A 21,244-nucleotide genomic window follows, 5' to 3' on the forward strand; every position below is an offset into this window, starting at 1 on the left:
AGAAGCCCCAGAAACACCACAGAATTTATTTATTCCCTCTGTCTCAGCCTCCTGAACACACAGTCTTTCAGCAAATAATGGACCACTCTCCCCTTAATGAGCATTTAAATCTTAAATCATGATCTCAAACTGTAACTACTCATGGGAAAAAAGAAACCAAGATTTAAAAAATAAAACAAAAAGTTGGGGTTTCTCAAAGAACAAGCTGCCTTTCCATGGCAAACATTTAGATGCAATTCGAGTGTTTCTGAGCATCTTTATTTGCAAAGGCCCCATGCTGACGGATGTCAAACATCTATCTCACTTCCCCAGCCAGTGGGTCCAAAACCTGCAGAGGGCGCCCTTCATCATTTGCAGATGTAATCCTTTTGGCACATGCTTAATCAACTGAAAATGTACCACTGTCTGTCTTTGTCCTTCATGAGCGAGCTTGACATTTTTGAAGAGGTCAGGAAATTAATATTGGATAACTGTACTACGGTAACAGAACAGAGTATCTTTCAGACATAACAGCATTGTTTGTAACTTATTCTCCAGGGTTTGAGAAAAACACTTTAAAGGAAGGGATAGAGAAAGAGAGATTGATAAAAAGTTATGACACTTTTATATAATACATACGTGTGTGTGTGCATGTGTATACACATACACATATATATACATAAATTAACATTTGGGGGACTCCAGGTTATGATTACGATAACATTTTAAGTCCCCAAACGTGGTAATTATTTGCACTCTTGTACTATTCTTAAAGTCTGAAATTACTTCAAAATAAAAAGTTTAAAGAAATCTGTGTTAAGTTTAGGCCCAAGACTATAATGCCTTTAATTAATAAAAGAGATTTTTAGGTGGGAAAATTCCCTAAAACTGAACTGTTACCTTTTCTATTTAAATGAGCCATTTGGAAGAAGAGGCAGGCAAATTTTGAAAGGTAACGCTCCAGGGTCTTCAAGTGAGAAAAATGGTAGAGAAAGTGTTTAAAATATACTTAATTAAAAAAAAAAGTAATGTACTTACGGTCCAACCCAGGATGGCTGATTGTCATTAACGAGATGGATTTTGTTAGTGGAGAGGAAATGGCTGATGTACAGTAATTGAATCCCTGTTGTTTAGCTCTGTGACATGCCTGTGAAGTAAAACGAAACAAAACAAAATTGAAGAACAGGTTCTCAATACGGGCTCTCGTTATTTCTGGAGAAGCACAGAGCTGCACCTTCCGGCCCAGCCCAGGAACAGGAGGCAGTACACAGGAGGGTAACAGCACAGGCTCTGCAGTCAAGACTCACAGGGCTCGAATCTGCCCCTGCTACTTAGGAGCTGCTAAGCTTCAGAGGATTTACTCAGCTTTCATGAACCTTATCTTTCTTCTTTGTAAAATGGGAATCACGGGAGCAGCCATCTTGTACAGTGGTTTCATATCCCTCACAACACTGATGTTTTAAACTTAGTACGTGCTGGGGCGCCTGGGTGGCTCAATGGGTTAAGCCTCTGCGTTCGGCTCAGGTCATGATCCCAGTGTCCTGGGATTGAGCCCCGCATCGGGCTCTCTGCTCAGCGAGGGGCCTGCTTCCCTTCTCTCTCTCTGCTTGCCTTTCTGCCTACTTGTGGTCTCTGTTAAATAAATAAATAAAATCTTTAAAAAAAAAATGAACTTAGTACGTGCTTAGTAAACATCCGCTGCATCATCAGACAAAAATAACTTCACTGGAAATATTAAACTACACAGAGTAGTTCTATTTCTTCAAAAGCCTAAATATCCTTTCTAGAGATACAGTGGGATATCAGTAATATTATTTTTTGATTTTAACAAGTTGGACACAGAGCTGCAAGTGAAAAGTGTTTTAAGATCAAGAGCAAGGCAGCTGTGCATCTGGGAAGAAGTCTAAATCTCTTTCATTTCCTCTTCTAAGATTAGACCGTTTCTACAAGAAAAAGACGGGGGCTGAAACCTGGCAATTTATCTCCCTCAGTAAATTCACAGCAGCTTCAAGCCCATGTAATGCAACCGACACCAGAAGCCCCTGGAATTCGAACCCTACAAGGACAGTCCACCCCAGTACTTGCCAGCACTCTTCCCGTGGTTGAGGGGCTCCCTCTCCTTTTGTTTTCAGAGAGCCATTTAAAATTGTTATCTAACTCTGTCATGAACCCCCTCCCTTCACAGGAAGCTAAAACCTGCACATGCTCAAAGAGAAGTAATGAAAATGTGTTACTACCATGATTCAACTCAAGTGCGCCAGAAACTTCTGATTATTTAAAAACTTGTTCCATGGGTAACCATGGAGTCTGAGGCAAACAGTTGCTATGTTTCAAGTACAACTGTGAGGTCTGTGAAATGACATCAGTGAAAGGCAGACAGACCTTCAGCAGGAAGCTGGCTGCAGGCGACTTGTCCAGATCAGAGATACCAGAGCTCAAATACCCACTCTGAGGTTGCACACAAGACAAGAAGTGTGGGTGAGCAGAGTTCCAGGAAGGCTACTAAGCACAGAAAACACGAAAATGTCATCAACTTCATCTAGGAAGACTAAATCAGAAAAGCCATTTTAGAAAGACTTCAGTGGTAACTGATATCACTTACTAACAGATAAGACAGAGGATCTCTGTGCAATTCCTACCAATATGCGTTGCAGAAAAGGTTTGACATAAACAATATTAAGAAAATTAAAATGTCCCCATTTCCTCATTAAAACCTGTCTACTTCAAAAATGTGGGAAAAAAACAGGGAGACTAACAGCTAAGAATTCCGAGATACTGTCCAGCTAGTGGCCAGTTATGAGGTCTCAGGTGAGTCGCTTCAAATGGGCATGAAGTTCTCACACACGGACTTATGCGGAATCTGAAGGGACATCCTGGCCCTAAGTCTAGGGTTCTAGGGTTCTGTTCATAAACCCCCAACTTTGGTATTTTGTCCGGTCTTACAATGGACTTCCAAAGGATTCTATTCACGTGAAATGCGGTTTACTCTTCAGAGTCTCCACTTACCAAAGATGCTCTTGGCAAGTCATGAAAGAACTGTTTCCATTTTTCACTCCCTCTTTCTCTTACCATCAGGTTGAATAAATTTAAATCATTTGCCTCAATAAATATATTCTCCATGCTCTTTTAAAAAATTTCATTTTTTAATGAGTTCATTTACTTTTTTAATCATCTCTACACCCCATGTAGGGCTCGAATTCACAACCCCAAGATTAAGAGTCATATGCTCCACTGACCGAGCCAGCTAGGTGTCCCTATTCACCATATTCTTGTTATTTTTCTTAACTTTTTCTGAAGTATCAGGCCCAGAAGACACGGGTGGTGGGGAAAGGAGATAACGGGGCAAAACTCCTTTGAGCCTTCAATTCAACTTTCATCTGGCTGAAATTCTCTTGGACCTTCACATAAGTAACACATTCACTATTAAGGTAATCCTCCAGTGCCCAATTTCTCTTTGGTCATATCACTGCTATGTAGTGGGGTATAACAAAACAAAAAGTATAAAACAAAACATTAACTGTGTACGTAAAACCCTAAGTCACCTACTCAAAGAGCAGGCTGTTCAACACTTTGGTTGGTTTGTTTAATTAGAAATGCTTCATTCTATTTCTACCTAAAACTCCAGTCACCTACATAAAGACAGGTATTTAACTCTGTTGTCTGTGTAATTAGAAATGTTGCATTTGCACATGTATCACAGAATTCGCCTAGAAATCAACCAAGAGTCCCCTTGGCCCAAGAGAAGGATAAAGGACGGGGAGCAGAAGTCTGCCAAAATCTAAAACCATGTGATTCCAGTTCTCAAGGCAAACTCCCTGAGGACCGGTCCCGGGTGGTGAGTGACGGAAGGAAGAGCCTAGAGGGACAGCACTGGAAAATCATCTGACTGGCTTTGAGGAAGGTCAGGCCCTCCAAGAGGGAGCTTCAGGTGAGTGCCTGTGGCAGGCAAGAGGGCATCAGGATGCTCTCTGAAAAAATTTGATGGTGACAGGAAGCAGAGAAAAAGAAATAGCCATTTCCTAGGCAGTGTGAGAAGACAAAGAATAAGATTTTTTCCCCCCCAGGAAGGGACAGATTTTTTAAAAATTAGTAAATTTAACAATGTTTTGTAACACACTTCAAGACTCATTTTACTATTGGGATGATAAAAGAAATCCTCAGGTAAGAAGAAAAAATTCAAATTAATATCCTGGATACTTTCCCAATTTAAAAAAAGTCTGCTTTGACAGAATATTTAAGTCGATGCAGATTAATGGTATTCTTGAATTAGCATTAAGTGGTAAAAACTTGCCTTGTGCTAGAGGAGTGTATTATATAATGCGTAAGCAATCACAGCCACGAGCCTTATAGTAAGTCTTGCTTTCTTTGCTCCTAATGTGAGGACACATGTAGGGAAGTAAAGTGAGTTTTTCCAAATTAGCGGTATATACCCACTTCAGCCTTACCTGCTGCTCAAGCATCCTGTGCTCTCTCTGGCCTGATTCCAGATCCTCTTCTGAAAGTGACATCAAAGAGTCACCCCTTTCTTCACCACCGAAAGGGTGCCTGAGCTCTTTGGTGTTTAAGGAGTTCACATCTAGAGATGAAGATGGCTTGTTTCCGACACCAGCTCCTCCTGTCAAGCCTTCTAGGCTGAAACTGAACAGAGAGTGAAGGAGTTAGTTCATTCTATTTCTGAGTCTCCAGAAGGAAGGAGGTTAAGAAATTGCTTCAGGTGTATATTATTTCTATGTCATCGAACAAAACTATCGTCAAGGGCCTGGCGCAAATGAGTGCTGCCTACCTTCTCCCCACAGGTGTTGGTATGCTGAGAGAGGACTGCATTTAGATTTTCTTTCCTCATTCAACCTGCTCAAATGGTGACCATCTAAGGACATTTTCTCAAGATTTTTTTCAGTATACCATCTGGATAGACCATATTATCTTACTGAACTTTCGTTTATGTGTGGGTTTTTCCTTGATCTGATGTAATTCATCTTTGCCAAAATCTACCTCAGCTAATGCCAAAGAATTAAACGGCACAGAGAAAACAGGCATGTCAATCCCTCTCAGAAGCTGAACAGGGACACCTAGACTTGCCCTTGGGTCAGTTAAGTGGACCATTACAACTTTACCTTCAACTACAGTCTAGCTGACCTTTACTAGTTCAGTGTGTGCCCACCCTAGGGACCCGAGTGGTCTTAGGAGTAGCAGCATCTGTGCACTTCTGGTCGGTCAACCACTAAATGGTGGACAGGCTTCCTGAGTTGCAGACAGGTGCACGGGCCACCTTAAGGAACAAATGGTGAAAAGCTGCTAAGTATAAGAGTTTTAATTTAATTTTTTGGTTTTGATACTGACCCCAAAAGGGGGCAAATTTAGGGCCTATGATCCCTGGAATAATGATGTTGTGGTCTGCAGAGTGAAGAAAGCATGTGGTTTGTGAGCAGTCAGCCGTGTACCCACCTTCCTGCGGGGCTGCTAGCCAGAATAACCCACACCTGCTACAGCTGCAGCGGGAACTGCCTTCCAATAAGCAAGAGAGCAAAACAGAGCTGGAACCGACCATGTCCTTAGTTATAAGCAGGTGGAAATGCATTTGAAGGTATACGGACGCTATTCAGCTATCTCTGCTCAAACTCTACAGTTAATTCTACAAATAATTCACGGACGCCAATCCAGAGGGCTTGCAATTTGCTTTTTATATTTCATAAAATTACTTATTATGAACTGAAACCATATGCTTCTATTTTTCTCTAGTGGGTCACTTAAACAATAGATTTTTTTTTCTTCTTTCAATACGACAATAGAAGTCATGATTAAGTACAAGTAAATGTGTCTCTGTGAAACTCATTAGCAGTCCCAGGGATAAGGAGACACGCTAAATGAAGAAGAAATTTAGTTTTCTATTGTGAATTGTTTGTAAAGCCTGAGAAACCAGCCTATCATTACCCACAAAACTTAATCTGGAAAATGTTTTAGTAATTAATCTGTCTGCTTAGTTGAGAGAATATGAAACAGTGAGGAATCTGTGAATTTGGAACCTAACAAGAGAGGGGATTTGGAAACACAACAGAAGTAAGTGTGCTTATTGGCTGCCTTGCTTCTGCCATGGTTTTTGTCAGGATATGGGAATCAGGACAGACCAAAAACAAAGACAGAAGTGGTCTACCATACCAGATCCAAGTCTGTGCAGAAAACACCAAAGCTACAGCGACTGGAGACAAGCAGGATGCATCAGGGTACACCATCCACCTCCTAGTCTGTGCCCCTTCAAATGGATTCGTGGTGCCCAAAGCAGAGGCAACTCAACACCACACTCACAGGCGAAGCCGGCTGCCATATGCATTCTAGCCGCACAGAAGCAAGCTCCCAGCCAAAAGCCCAGGTGCTGTGTTTTGGGACTCCCCCTTTGGTGGCTGGATATGGAACGATACCGTACCTTCTGTAATTAAAGTCAGCACTCAGGGCAGCAGAGTAGTGCACACCAGAGGGACACCAGCTCATACTGGGGAGGACATCAAAGGCAGAACAGAAATGGAGGGAGAAAAGAGGAAACAGGGACAGGGTTATTGGGTTTGAAAAGAAAAGCCATAGTTACAGACAGATGGATTTATCTGATCATCAAAAAATAAGGAACGTAACATTTAGAATTCAGAAGAAGGCTAGATAGAACAAAAACCACAGAAACTTAAAACTGCCCTACTAACACCCATCTAGACAATGTGCTGGCCATGTCTCTGTCAGTTCGGTACAGGGTAACAACTTTGAACAAAGAACCCACTCTACCCGTAGCGCCCCCTCCACAGATCAGGGGTGTCCCCACCACCGGAGACCATCTCTCCGTGCGCTCCAACATGCCACCCTCAGACCTCAGTGGCCACGGTGAGAATCCTGGGCTACACTCAAGTGCCACTTGACTAAAAGGGACACCGACAGATTGCACTGGGGTAGGCTCACTGGGTCCTCAATTTTCCTCTCGTTTCCAGTAAGGCTCAGGAGTCTTTCCTCAAAAGGGTATCTTATCAATACTCACAGCCATCTTTAAACCCTACTCATTAAGCTCTTGGGATGAAGATTCACCACATCACAACGGTCACATTTCCTTGTATTTTAATGATAATGAAGGCATGTATGTTATTCAAAATAAAAGGAATTCTATGGAACTGAGTTAGAAATGTGTCTTAATTTTAGGTTTGCATCCATTTCCCCCCACAAGATTAAAAAAAAAAAAACCAAAACACTCCGTTTGATCATCTACTTTATCTTGGCACTGCTATTTTTACTCTCAAGTGCGAGGGACAGAAAACCTAGGGTTGGAAATACCATATAAATATAACCAGCTAAAAAAATAACCAATTCAAAATTTCAGGTACTCTGTAAAGGGAACTGCCTCAGTAGGTCAGGATTTCTGACTGACAAATCAAAAATCAGTTAAAAATACACTGCTACTATTTGGGGCCTTAAAACTCTTAAGTGACATGTTTTTGTTTTCAGAAGGAGGAATGACAGTAACACCCCCTCAATTCTCTCTGGAATCCTGCAAATGGGAAGATGTACAGACCCCAAACCACTTGAATACCTTGAATATATTTAGTAACTTTGTTTTGATAAGTGGGGGTTTTCTGGCAGAGGAAAAGACACAAGGAAGGTGGTGAGAAAATAAACAGAAGAACTACCCCTATGAGCCTTCTAAATCTTTAAAAATCATAGCACTTAAAAATAACTTCAATAGTAAAACACTTAAAATCAGGTTAAATTAATAAATAGCACAAAGCTCAAGGGCAGAAGCAGAAAGGAAAAATTAGTATTTAAGACACATCTCCAGTCTGATAAGCAAAATCAGACTGACTTGTAATTTGCTCGTGTGGGGGAAGCAAGCCTTGATATAATTTTAAAACACACATGAGACTAAGAAGTCCATTCTCTGAATTATTCACTTCATTCTGAATCTCTAAACTGTAATACAAATTTTAAAGATATCCAACTTATTCAAAACACAACACGGTAAATCAGCAACTGAACATACATTACCAAATTATCATTAAAAAACAAAAACAAACAAATAAAAAACTCTCCTACAGATTTAAACATCCCTCTTTACTCTCAGAAAAGGATAACGATGTGCAAGAACAGGGTGAAATTTAGGATGAAGAGAATGGAGAGACAGGAGGAGGACATGATGGGGGTCCTAAGGCTGCAGGAAGGAAGCTGCTGGTGGTCCTTCAGCAGCAGCAGACCTGACCCTCCTAGCAGAGAAGTCCTATCACGAGAGTGTTCTGAGAGCATCCTCCAATCTCCTTAATTCCTCTATTACTGGGGGTTACATTTAAAGGTTCTCTGGCCTCATTTTGAGATACAGAAAATACCAGATTCTTTAAAAAAAAAAAACCAACACACACACACACACACACACACACTCTTACAACAAACAATGCACAAATATCCTACTCTCCACCTTTTAACAATTGTGGGAATGTTCCAGTTTTACTAGCTAAGGCTTCATACAGAATTTTAAATTATACTTCACATTCTTCCTGCATTAAAATGACTACAGGCGAAGTGGAGTCTGGTGCTGTTGTGAAGCTCGGTGGGCTCCGTGGGACGGCATCCAGCAACCCGCCACCTTCCACTGTCAACGAGTGCAGGCTTCTAGTACGTTCCTAGTGAAGAGCCTGACTGGAGAGCCAACTAGTTCTCTCAAGGGTTCAGATGCTTCTACGGAAAAGGGATTTAACGACTTGATCCCCTGGGAGAACAACTCAACCAAGTCACGATCACCTGAGGCTCATGGGGTATTTGTATCTGAATTCAATTCTGCGCCTGAAATCTGGGTGGGACTCGAGGAGGAACCCACTGGAAAAAGACGAAGGGGGAAGGACCACTCCCCGCCAGCTTCCCAAGGAAGAGCTTCGGCTCAGAACTGAAAACATCGCTTTACAGATGTCTCCCAATATGAGAGGCTATGTGTAACTCTACCGTCGTTTTGGGATTTCTGAATTCCGCCCCCCAAATAATGAAAGGAAAGGTCATTACTGACGATTTCTGAACACAGTAAAACTCAGCATCTGAAAAGCAAATCGGCATTTTTGGACTAGAAATGACTTTTCAGTTCATAAGTTACTAATTGTTAGCTTTAATAAATGTTACCTGACAAAAAATAATTAAGGAATTATTGGGAGATGAGCTGATGACTCTTGTTTTCAGAAATGACTACATCAACAAGGGAGTAGAGATGGTCAAGGGGCCTAGAATGTGTTGAAAAGTGTTAGGGCCTGTGTGTCAGCTCACAATTCTTTCTGGTTCTTCCCCCTTTTGGGGGGTGGTGGGAAGGGGAAGAAAAAGCACTCCCCAGCGTCCGCTAGTCAGGCGCAATCAACGTGTCTGAATTCTCCTAGGGACAGTTGGGGAGCCCCTATTATCAAAGTGACCTGAACATCAGTAAGTACAAGATGGAAAAAACACTAACCAAAGTTTCCTTTAAAGATAAAAATAGAATAGGAAAAAATTTCAGACTCACAAAACCATTTCATATGCAAATGGCATCAGCAATTAATAAATACCTATACTTTATTTGCCTGAAGCAGACGTGACATTATTGTAAAAGACGATTTAATCACGGATCAAGCAAAATGAGATGCTTGTTAGTAGAAGCTCGGAGGCAACACAGTTAGTCCATCAAGTTAGTGAACTCTGTACCTTCTCCTATGAATGGGAGGTCTCCTGACAACATCCCCCAGAACTCGCAATGAACTGAAAATGAATGGTGGAAGAGGTCAGTGTTGAGGTGAAACAAATGGATACAAACGCATGAAGCAGACAGACATCACAGGGTTGGGGGAGACACAAGCCACTCAGAGAAACAGGACAGGAAGGCAGGGAACGAGAGAGTGTGGCAGAGGAGACAAACCACAAAGGCCTGATGGCCGGACAATTTCTGGGGAGGGTTACTCTGCTTCCTCCTTGCTCCAAAGAGTTAATCAGATGACAAGGAATGAGGTTTATTAAATTATAAAAGGATTTTTAAAAAGCCATCTAAAGCTTTCAAAGGGTTTTCTTAAGACTTTAAAATTCAGGTTATATAATATGCAGACAAGGCTACAAGCATCAAACTCATTCAAGTCCTTCTCTCATCGCCAGAGGCACTGGGGCGGTCATGCGAGGGGACTACCAAGGCCAGGCTCACATAGGAGAGGCCATGATATTACACGGGCTGCACACATGAGCAATTAGGTGACAGGGTTCTAGTCTTCGCTTAGTCTTAAGAGCACCATGTAATCTGGGACAAATCACTCAGTCTGAGCTTTAATTTCCTCATCTGAGCTACAGGATCCACAGTCAAGCCAGCTCTGAAATCAAAGTCACGGCAAAAGGACCCATAGTGGGTTATAAAGAAAAAGGGATTGTGTTTAAAACCAACCCCCATTTCTGGATGCTGTTAGCATCTCTGACAGTATGTCAAGAGACTGCTTTTGCTTCAGGAAGGGAATTCTAGCTATAGGGATCATTCCCTACATCCTGACTTATTTTTTTTTTAACTGGTGTGAATGCTTTTTTAAAATATAGTGTGAATAAAGCTGGGAAGGAAAACTTTTAGAAACGGCTTTTTATACAATCCATGCTTTCAAATGTACATAAAAACTACCCAGCAGAAAAAGCAACTGCTGATTTTTAAGGGCAGCATCCTGAACTCTACCAGAGAGTAATATGGAATCACAGAAAGAGTACTAACTAGGAGAGGAGGAACCTAGTTACGGGTAAGCGGTATCAACCACCTGCACCTGTCTCATAGGTGAACCTGCAGACAATGCCACCGGACTCGGGGAGAGGACTGGAAAATCACGGGGACAGTCTGCTGTGAAACAAGTCTGAGAAGAGCAGCACAGGAGCCAAGTGTATGGCATCGCTGTGATCTCCACGAAGGCAGGGACTGCAGCTCGTTCACCTGTGTCCCCAGAAACTAGTAATGCCCGGCATGGGGCCGGCGCTCAGCATGTGTTGGCTGGATAAAAGAATAAATGAGGGGGCGAGTGCCGTCGGAGTCCACGTACCTACAGCTCTGAAATCAGAGCCACGTTATGAGGAGCAGATCAGCGAATTAAAAAGAGAAAGAGCCATAACCGCTCCAGGTGAGCCTGTCACATCACCTGTGTGTTCGCACCATCAGCCTGCTCCCTCGGCTGCCTCTCTTCAGCTGGAGAGTAGCTGGAAGGAAGCACAACTTGGTACGTACAGCAGGAATCATGGCACTTGGTCGTTAGACTGCAAGCTGTCTACTTAAATTCCTGGCAGCAGCCTATGGTCAGAGGCCATATATATATGGCCAAACTACCTCCTGCCAGCCTGCTTCCGCAAGGAAGGCCTGACACGCGGTCACATATACACACGCCCCCCAGAACTGGAGGATACGTGGAGAAATACCAACCATCCAATGATAGCGAATGATTCGTAGGCTCGCTTACTGATTAAATAATCATTCAGACTCCGTCCAAACTTTCTGCATTAGAAATGGACTGCAATTTCTGGGAAGCACTCTGAAAACAGATGGTGTAGGGGCACCTGGGTGGCTCAGTGGGTTAAAGCCTCTGCCTTCGGCTCAGGTCATGATCTCAGGGTCCTGGGATCGAGTCCCGCATCGGGCTCTCTGCTCAGCAGGGAGCCTGCTTCCCCCTCTCTCTTTGCCTGCTTCTCTGACTATTTGTGATCTCTGTCTATCAAATAAATAAATAAAATCTTATAAAAAAAAAAAAAAGAAAACAGATGGTGTTGAGGCTAAGACCTCATGTTTGCTTTTTAATTCAAAGTCGACAAGACACTCTTCCCTTCCACAAGTTTTTATCTATAAATGTTATTAACAGATCTGGCCTGAATGACTGTTAGCATTTATTAAACACCCGCCACGTAACAGGCCTATTTCACTTGCAATACTTATTCTTGCAAATACTCTGAAAGGAAGGTATTTTACAGATGAGAAAATTAAAGCTCAGAGGGGTCAAGTACCTTGCCCAAGCTTATCTACATAGTGAATTACTGAGCTAGGGTTTGAACCCAGGTTCTCCTGGGTTCTTCCGTACCATGGTGTCTCCTAAGTTCTTTTACCACGACAACACAAAATCACAGAATCAACGCAAGCGGACATCGAGAAACAAAACCAACAGCCCTGCCGGGTCCACCTCACCTGCGTTGGTTCATTTCTGCATCGCTGGCCGCGTTCTTCCCAGGACCCCAGCTGTGCCTCCGGAAAGGGGACAGGGAGCGCATGGAGCTCCTCAGCACAGAGCAGTTCGCGGGCACCTCCGTGATGCTGTCCATTTCCTCCTCCTCCATCTCACCTGAGCCGGCAGCTTCACCCTCGCTCTCTCGACCCTCAGCTCCCACGCCATGGCTATAGAAGCCGTCAAGACCCTGCTGATCTCTGGACCTGTTCAAATTTGAAATCTGGGGGAGGGACACATCACTGCCGTGAGAAGAATGTCGATCCAGGGAAGCAGTGTCATCGGTGGACGAACTGGATCCGGTGATGTCACAGACCAGCGGCTCTTCCTCCGGCTGTCAAAGAAAGAAAACACCTACAGTTGGAAAGGGCATGGGGGCATGGCCTCATTACTGCCGACCCAGCAGTGGCTTCACAGTGGCTGCAGAGTGAGCAGGATGGGCAAGATCACAGTTGGCATCAAACAGGTGTTTTCTTTTTTGAAAGGACAGTCCCAGTCAGATTCAAAAAGTTCCCGATGAAGGGGTGGTCGAGGTCTGTACTCTCTCTACCCTCTTACTGGAGGTAGGTACACAGATCATTCCTTTCTTTCTTTCTTTCCTTTTTTAAAAGATTATTTATTTATTTGTTTGACAGACAGAGCTCACAAGTAGGCAGAGAGGCAGGCAGAGAGAGAGAAGGAAGCAGGCTCCCCGCTGAGCAGAGAGCCCGATGCAGGGCCCGATCCCAGGAGCCTGGGATCATGACCTGAGCCTAAGGCAGAGGCTTTAACCCACTGAGCCACCCAGGCACCCCCAGACCATTCCTTTCTTACAGGGGAAAAACATCTAACCCGGGTTCAGGTCAGTTCCACAGGCCAATACCACCAACTGAAACAAAGAGAACCCTTATGTATCCGGGGCTTCTGTATGAAAACTCTAAATCCATATACTATTAGGTTTAATTCCACCCCCCCCCCAAGCTTTAACTAAAAACAAGGTTGTCTGTTTGGCAGCCATGATGTCGTCCTGAAGTTAATATTCCCAAAGGAAGTCTGTAACTGTTTTAAGAGGCCTTTTGAAAACCATAGAATAGCTTATGACCCTACCTAAAATCTGCCACAAATGCCCACATTCTGGCCTTGAATGCCTACTTGGAAGAAATCTGTTCCTTTTCTCATTTCACTAGGGACTAGCAGTATCATCGAGCCAAATTACATATAAAATAATCAATCCTGGCAATGGAGTCTTGAGCACGTGATGAGGTTCTTTTCCTGGCCAGTGTCAAGGGCTTAAGAGAAATAGTCCAATTCTGATTCCCGGTAGCCCGACATTCTGTTTGCTACATACACCAGAGCACAGAGTGTAACAGAGGGAGAGATAAGCATCCTGAGACTCGAAGGATGAATTTATCCAGAAGATAAGTACAAACATCGAGAAGATGCATGATCGCGGTCTCAGATCTGGGCACTGAACTGTCTTAACATCTTATTTATTTATTTATTTATTTATTTTTAAAGATTTTATTTACTTATTAGAGAGATAGAGAGAGACCACAAGTAGGCAGAGCAGCAGGCGGAGGAAGAGGGAGAAGCAGGCCCTCTGCTGAGCAGGGAGCCTGATGTGGGGCTTGATCCCAGAACTCTGGGATCATGACCTGAGCCGAAGGCAGCTGCTTAACCAACTGAGCCACCCAAGTGCCCCCTGTCTTAACATCTTTATTGTGTTCTTCCAGGAAAGGGAGCAGGGACTAGGGAAAGGCATTCTGTGGTTTATTTTTCCTCCTTCACAGTATTTTCCTAATTAGCCAGTCTACTCAAAGTTTTAATTAAGAGTGAAGAAACTTATAGTTCTTTGAGAAAGATTTTAAAAATTATGAGAACTAATGAGCCTTTAGGCTTTGGAACAGAAAGTAAGACCTATTCTCTAGAAGGAGAGTATTTTCAAATGTTTATATTAACACTTCAAAATCATTCTCTACAACTTTTGGGCTGAATCTCTTCCAGCTTATAAGAATTTTTTTCTACTCTGTGGCAGAAAATGAAATCTTAAAAAAAAAAAAGCATCTGCCTTCAATTGCTCTTGAAATGATGTGTGACGGATGAGACGAAAAGGGAGATGTGGGGGTCATCGGGACCCAGACTGACTCTCGGGCCCTCCTCGTACACAGACATTGAGCAGGGAGCAAGACGTGAACTCAGGCTGATTCTAACTAAAACTGCCCTTCTGTTCCTCTTATCATCTTTAAAAAACCCTGAGGGGGCAGGGCAGGCACCTGGGTGGCTCAGTCAGCTAAGCATCTGCCTTTGGGCCATACGCACCCCAATGTTCATAGCAGCAACATCCACAACAGCCAAACCGTGGAATGAGCTGAGATGCCCTTCAACAGACGAAGGGTTAAAGAAGATGTGGTTCGGGACGCCTGGGTGGCTCAGTTGGTTGAGCGGCTGCCTTCGGCTCAGGTCATGATCCCAGCGTCCTGGGATCGAGTCCCACATCGGGCTCCTTGCTCAGCGGGGAGCCTGCTACTCCCTTTGCCTCTGCCTGCCATTCTGTCTGCCTGTGCTTGCTCTCTCCCCCTCTCTCTCTCTGATAAATAAATAAAAAAAAAAAAAAAAAAAAGAAGATGTGGTTCACATACACAATGGAATATTACTCAGCCATCAGAAAGGATGAATAGCCAACTTTTGCATCAACATAGACAGGACTGGAGATTATGCTGAGTGAAATAAGTCAAGTAGAGGAAGTCTGTTATCATATGGTTTCACTTATATGTGGAAGGTAAGGACTAGCACGGAGGACGAGGAGAAGGAAGGGAAAAACGAAGGAGGGTGGAAATCGGAGGGGCAGACTAACCATGAGAGACTAAGGACTCGGAGAGACAAACTGAGGGTTTTAGGTGGGAGGGAGTGGGGAGCTGGGTTGGCCCAGTGATAGTAATAAGGACGGCACGGACTGCATGGAGCACTGGGTGTTATATGTAAACAATAACCCTTGGAACACTACGTCAAAAACTAATGATGTACTGTATGGTGAACTAACACAACACAGTAAAAAATATTTTTAAAAAAGTTGGGGGGAACGCCTGAGTGGCTCAGTGGGTTAAAGCCTCTGCCTTCAGCTCAGGATCAAGCCCCTCATCAGGCCCTCTGCTCAGTGGGGAGCCTGCTTCCCTCTTCTCTGCCTACTTGTGATCTCTGTCTGTCAACTAAATAAATGAATCTTTAAAAAAAAGCATCTGCCTTCAGCTCAGGTCATGATGTCAGGATCCTGGGACCAAGCTGAGCCCCATGTCATCAGGCTCCTTGCTCATCAGGAAGTCTGCTTCTCCCTCGTCCTCTGCCCCTCCCCTCCCATGCTCTTTCTCTCCGCCCCCCTTCAAATGAATACTTAAAAAAAAAATCTCTTTAAAAAAAAAAGCCTCTGCAAGGATGAGATCTCGAAGCCCTGTGTTCCCTACACTGGGCCACACTGTAAAATTAAATGATGCTTTAACCAAGTAGATTGTAAAATCGGGTAGGTAATATTTTAAAATAAACTCAACTGTTCTTTTTAAGTTACTGAGGGCTAACCTACGCATCTTAGAGCGTTCAATCATGGAGCTGCTCTCCAGAGAGAGGAACAATGTAGATGGTCGCAAATACTGACTTCAGGATGTCTTGGCTTTCTCAGTGTGTCCTCCCCTCAAATGTAATTGGTTACGATTAGATCATACAACATGAGGAAGGCCCCTAATTCCTACAAGAGCTGTGTCCTTGCGTGAAGAGGAGAGACATGGGGAGAGGCAAAGGGAGGTAGAGCTTGAGGCCACGGAGTGCTGGCCAGCAGCAGAGGCTTCGACAGGAGCCGGGGAGAGATTCTCCCTCAGAGCCTCCCGAGGGAAAGCTGCTGCCCCTCTGGTACATGGACTGTAGGCCCTCCTGTCTCCCAAACCGTGAAAGAATACATTTTTGTTGTTACATGCCACCAAATTTGTGGTAATTGGTGATAGCAGTCCCAGGAAACTATACACGCACCCTCAAGCTGCTTTGTTTTTAATTCTCAGAAGAGTACCAAGGGACAAAGAGAAGGGCTGTGTAAAGCAAAATGCACGACGGGCTTATTGTCAAACACACCAGCTAGGCTTTGAAGGAAATGAAAAGGAATTCAAGTTTCCATTTGGCTATTTATCATATATTCTCACAAACTGGGGCTTCCCGATGAGGAAATGATGTGCAGACGACAGAAGAGGTCCTTCCTCTTGATTTGGCACCTAATGGCCTTACGGGGTCACAGCCTTGAAAGACCACCTGTTATCTCTCTGGTACTTTACTCATCTGAGACTTAACAAGCAAACAAGCATCCACCCTTTTGTAAGACATTAAAACAAGATGGGAAAATTATTGTTGGCCTGTTTGTGCACATTTTGAGGAAGGAATCTGTCTAGCATATATCTGCGACACAGTGTTGATCCCGGTGTGTGCTAGGACACTTCCTAGTGTTCAACAATTATGAGCTTGTAGTTATTACTTGGAAAAGGGAAAACCAGGACAAACTCAATAATTGAGGTCAGTCTTCCTTCCTAAATATTGGAGGTGAATGGTTTTTCTTTAATGCTGGATTAAATCTAAAGAAGGCTCTGAATTACTTTTGCCCAAGACTTATGTGTTCTCAAAAGAATTTCCCAGCTTCATCATGTCTTTATGCTACCCTGGCAGAAAAGAAAGTAGTCAGGGGTGTAATAAAAAATTAAACCTAGAACATGGTCCCAGTCTTTCTACTGCTACGCATCTGTCTACTGGATAAGCCACTTTCTCAATTTGTCTACCTAAGATGATGATCTTTCCATCGGAAGAGGCTAGACCTTAATGTCAGGCAAGGTACTGTCTATTTTCATCATGAATAGAGGGAACAAGTGGGTTTTTTAAGCGTCTGATCCCCCCCCCACCAGTATTCCCTTCCGGTCTCTGAACTAATTAACTTATTAATAATAAGTTCTTAAAGATATCTGCCAAATAAAGAAATACAAGAAGCGATACTTTCACCATTGTCCCCCTCCTCACAGAAAGTAGCAGGTTTGGGGATGCTGTTTTTCCATTTGTAAACCAGAAGAGGAAAAATTATGGCTTCTGTCACATAACAGAATGTTCCATGCCTAATATTTGAAGCCATTCTTAAACAGTTTTTGAATTATATGTTGGGTCTTTCTTTGGAGAAGTATTTTCTCTTAAAATGTCTGCTAATAAGGGCGTCTGGGTGGCTCAGTAGGTTAAAGCCTCTACCTTCAGCTCAAGTCATGATCCCGGGGTCCTGGAATAGACCCTGTGTTGGGCTCCCTGCTCAGCGGGGAGTATGCACCTCCCCTTCTTTCTCTGCCTACGTGTGATCTCTGTCAAATAAATAAATAAAATCTTAAAAAAAAAAAAGTCTGCTAATTAAATGACTTTCAGAGACTTATATTAGTCCTGATTATCTGCAGAAAAGGTGCCAGTGTAGTTTTTCTTCCCTTAAAGGCAGATGACCAGAATATAATTCTTTGCTAAATACAAATTTTTTATTTTCTGTTTCCCTTAAGATGTAGTACTGGGAATGGGTTAAGGTAGAGAAGGAAGAGAGATGCAGAAAGTAGACACAGGAGAGGAGGGGTGGCTGGGAGTTGTGCTTGTTTGTGCCAAAGTGAGTGCCCTGGGAGGAAGACAGTGGAGTCTAGAGCTGAGACTGACACATGAGCCCTTCCTCCCGTGAGCTGTCCTGAATGGTTTTCCTCCTGCATATGGGAGGATGGAAACACACACAAAACCTATTGTGGCTACCAACAGCTTCTTTTTCCTTACAGTTTATGCCATCTTGAAAATCTGCAAACGGTGATCAGCCTTACAAAGATCTCTAGGAGTCAAAGAGAAAGCCTGCAAAAAATGGGCCTAGTGAGTAATACAGAGGCTTGTCCACAAGCTCCAGCCCCTATCCGACAGCTTGGACTCTGGGGGCAGTGACCCAAGGATACGGTTTTGCTTAATTTAAGGTAAAATAAACTAGGGAAACTGATATTACAAAATAATGATATAAATAAAAGTTAACGAGAAAGGCTAAATTAAGTGCTACTGCTGTCTACATAAAGCTGGGGAAACTATGACTGTTACTTGGGCATACAGGCAGCACGACTATTCCATAAATATGATTAACGATTATTTACTGGATACTTGCCACGGGGGGGGGGGGCTCTGCACTAAGTGATTTAGATGTATTTGTTCTTTTCACATTTGATTTAGTAGGTATTATTCTCATTTGATACATGAGACAACTGAGGTCCAGTGAAGCTACATAATAAGATTCTAATTTAACTGGTCTGGGGTAAGGGCCAGATTCTTTTTCTTCTTCTTAGAGCTCTCCAGATGATTCTAAATACAGCTAGGACTCAGTCTCATTATTACATATGACAGATCTGTGATAAAAATGTTTTAAAAAGTTAAGATGGACTCCAGTCCTACATGTAAAAGCCAAAATTATAAATGTCCTAAAAGAAGACATCTTGACAGGGGGCAGACAAATCAGTAACAGGACAGGACACAGGTAGCAACAGCCATAAAAAAATGGATGCATTATACTTCACCCAAATTCTAAACATTTAGTACAACAACACATGTTTATGAAAGCAAATAGGGAAGCCATGCACAGCAAGAAAATATTTGCAAAACATAATCTAATGAAGTACTGGTATCCAGGATACCATATACAATTCCTACTTTTCAACAACAAAAAGACAAACAAATCAATTTTTTTTTAATTGCCAAGAAATGTGAACACACACTCCACAAAGGACGATATGCAAGTGGCCAATAAACACATGAGAATGTGTTTACCGTTATCGCTGGTTGTCAAGGAAATGTAAATCAAAACGGTAATGAGCTACCACTACACACACACCAGAAATGCTCAAGTTAAAACAATTATACATGTTGATAAGAGCACAGAGCAACCAAAATTCTCATACACTGCTGGTGAGAATGTAAAATGATACAACTGCTGTGGAAAAAGGTCTGGCCACTTTTTATAAGACTAAACTTATACTTGCCATATGATCCATCAGTTTCACTCATCTACCCAGTAGAAATAATAACATTCATATTCTGTTTGTATGAGGCTCTGAAATAAAGAGAACTAACCTGAGATGGGAAAAAATTGGAACAGTTGTTGCCTCCAGGGGACTGAAAAGGAGACAGACTGAAAAGGGGCATAACCAAACTCCCCAAAGTGAAGGTAACAGCCTGATTCGTATGGAGGTTTGGATTATAAGGATGAATGGATTTGTTAAAAGTCGCCGAGGTACAGCTATAATGGAAAAAAGTATGTAGGTTCCTCAAAAAAATTAAAACTAGAACTGTTCTCTAGAATCTAACAATGTCCTACTTCTAGGTATGTATCCAAAGGAAATAAAGCCACTGTCTTGAAGAGGTACCTGCACTCCCGTGTTCTCAGCATCAAGACGTGGAAGCAGCTTACGCATCACAGACAGCTGAACAGGTAAAGTAAATGTTACTCAGAGTTTAAAAAAAAAAAAAGAAGAAGAAGAAGGAGACCCCGCCATTTGCAACAACATGGATGGACCCTGAGGGCATCACGCTAGGTGAAATAAGCCAAAGACGACTTTTACATGATGTCACTTCTATATGGAAACCACAAATGGCAACTCTGAGCACAGAGAGTGGAACAGGGCTTCCCCAGAGGGTGGGGGAAATGGGGAGATGTTAGTCGAAGGGACCAAGCTCTCAGTCAGGAGATGAATCAATTCTGAAGACCCAACGGACGGCATGACGACCACGGTTACTAACGATGCACTGTGGACCTGAAGTCTGCTAGGACAGTGAATCTCACGTGTTCTTACCATCTGCACAGAGGTAACTCTGTGAGGTGACAGACACTTCCGGCCTGATTGTGGTAAGCATTTCACAACTTGTCTATCAAAGCATCATCTTGTACATTTAAATATGCACAATTTTTATCTGCTATAACTCATAAAGCTGAGGGAAAAGTCACTCAACTGTGCCTTTCACTGTGTGGAGAATTTATAACAAACAAAAAACAACTCTATTAACACATACTGAATTCTAAGTATTTAGGGGTCAAAGTGGATTGTTACCTATAACTTGCTTAAAAATGCATCAAAGTTAGATGCACTAACTGGTGAGTAGAGAAAGGAAGGGCAGTTGCACAGGTGAGTAACAAAGCAAGGGTATGACGTTAAGGGTGGAATCCAGGGGGTGGGTGCTCACTGCACAGCTCTTCCAACTTTCCTGGATGCTGCAGCATTTTCTTAATAAAGTGTTGGGGGAAAATGCCCGACTGGCTCTCTTAACCAAGAATCACATCAGATTGATAATGTATAGGTATAGAAAGAAGAGTGAACATTATGTAACATAAGTATATATATATATATATATAAAAACAACTACACACTTTCTATTACCACACCCGAAGGAATGTTTAATATTGCTAAAATACTAGTCCTTTAATTTTTAATAACTTATTCATTAAATATTTATGAATTGTTGTCTATGATACACAAGGCACTCTGTCACGTGCCTTTGGCAAATAACAGCTCATGTTTTAAATATGTAATATGTCCCAACTGTTTAATCCATTTGTGTGCGATAATTTGTCTAAGAATCTTAAGCATGTGACAGTGAGCTGCTTCACAGTTCTGAAATTATAGTAAGTTTCAATACTTGTGCATAAATAATAAAGTTTTTTGAATTTGGGTTCTGTAAGTATAACTACTTTTATCCCTGAAAGGCTAAAAACTTTTTGGCTTGGTGACCAAGTACTTGAGAGCGAACTAGCTTAAGAAAGGAAGTGTGCTTCCTTAAGACAGCATCTTAGGGGAGTTTCTCTGATTTTCTCAACTGTGGATACATTTTACAGCCTGGAGAAAAAAACAAGGTATGAGTGCTTTATCTAATTCTCCTTGGGAAAAAAGCAACTATCAATATTTTCGTGGACTTCAATTAACCTTTTGGATAATAGGGTAGCTGAGATTATGTATTTTATGATCATTCTTTCTTTGCTGGTGCCAAGAAAAAGTCCAAGATTTCTTCCTATTTTAAAAACATAACCTAGG

General features: G+C 42.5%; 1 protein-coding gene across 17 annotated transcripts in view; it reads right to left on the bottom strand.

Annotated features, from left to right (window-relative positions):
• Positions 1-21,244, bottom strand: part of AKAP13 (A-kinase anchoring protein 13) — a 322,839-nt gene that overhangs the window by 70,344 nt on the left and 231,251 nt on the right. For 10 of the 17 annotated variants that reach the window (XM_045067346.1, XM_045067354.1, XM_045067350.1 and 7 more), the window contains 5 exons: positions 12,137-12,507; positions 9,658-9,711; positions 6,401-6,466; positions 4,425-4,617; positions 1,018-1,126 (listed from right to left, as the gene is read on the bottom strand). In XM_045067346.1, coding sequence (XP_044923281.1) covers positions 1,018-1,126; positions 4,425-4,617; positions 6,401-6,466; positions 9,658-9,711; positions 12,137-12,507 — 793 coding nt within the window. The remainder of the gene's footprint in view (positions 1-1,017; positions 1,127-4,424; positions 4,618-6,400; positions 6,467-9,657; positions 9,712-12,136; positions 12,508-21,244) is intronic. The other 7 variants (XM_045067353.1, XM_045067349.1, XM_045067359.1 and 4 more) reach the window with 3 other exon arrangements.

The sequence above is a fragment of the Mustela putorius genome, unplaced genomic scaffold (assembly GCF_011764305.1).
Source record: "Mustela putorius furo isolate JIRA1106 unplaced genomic scaffold, ASM1176430v1.1 tig00003875_pilon_pilon_pilon, whole genome shotgun sequence".
NCBI classification, from domain to species: domain Eukaryota; kingdom Metazoa; phylum Chordata; class Mammalia; order Carnivora; family Mustelidae; genus Mustela; species Mustela putorius.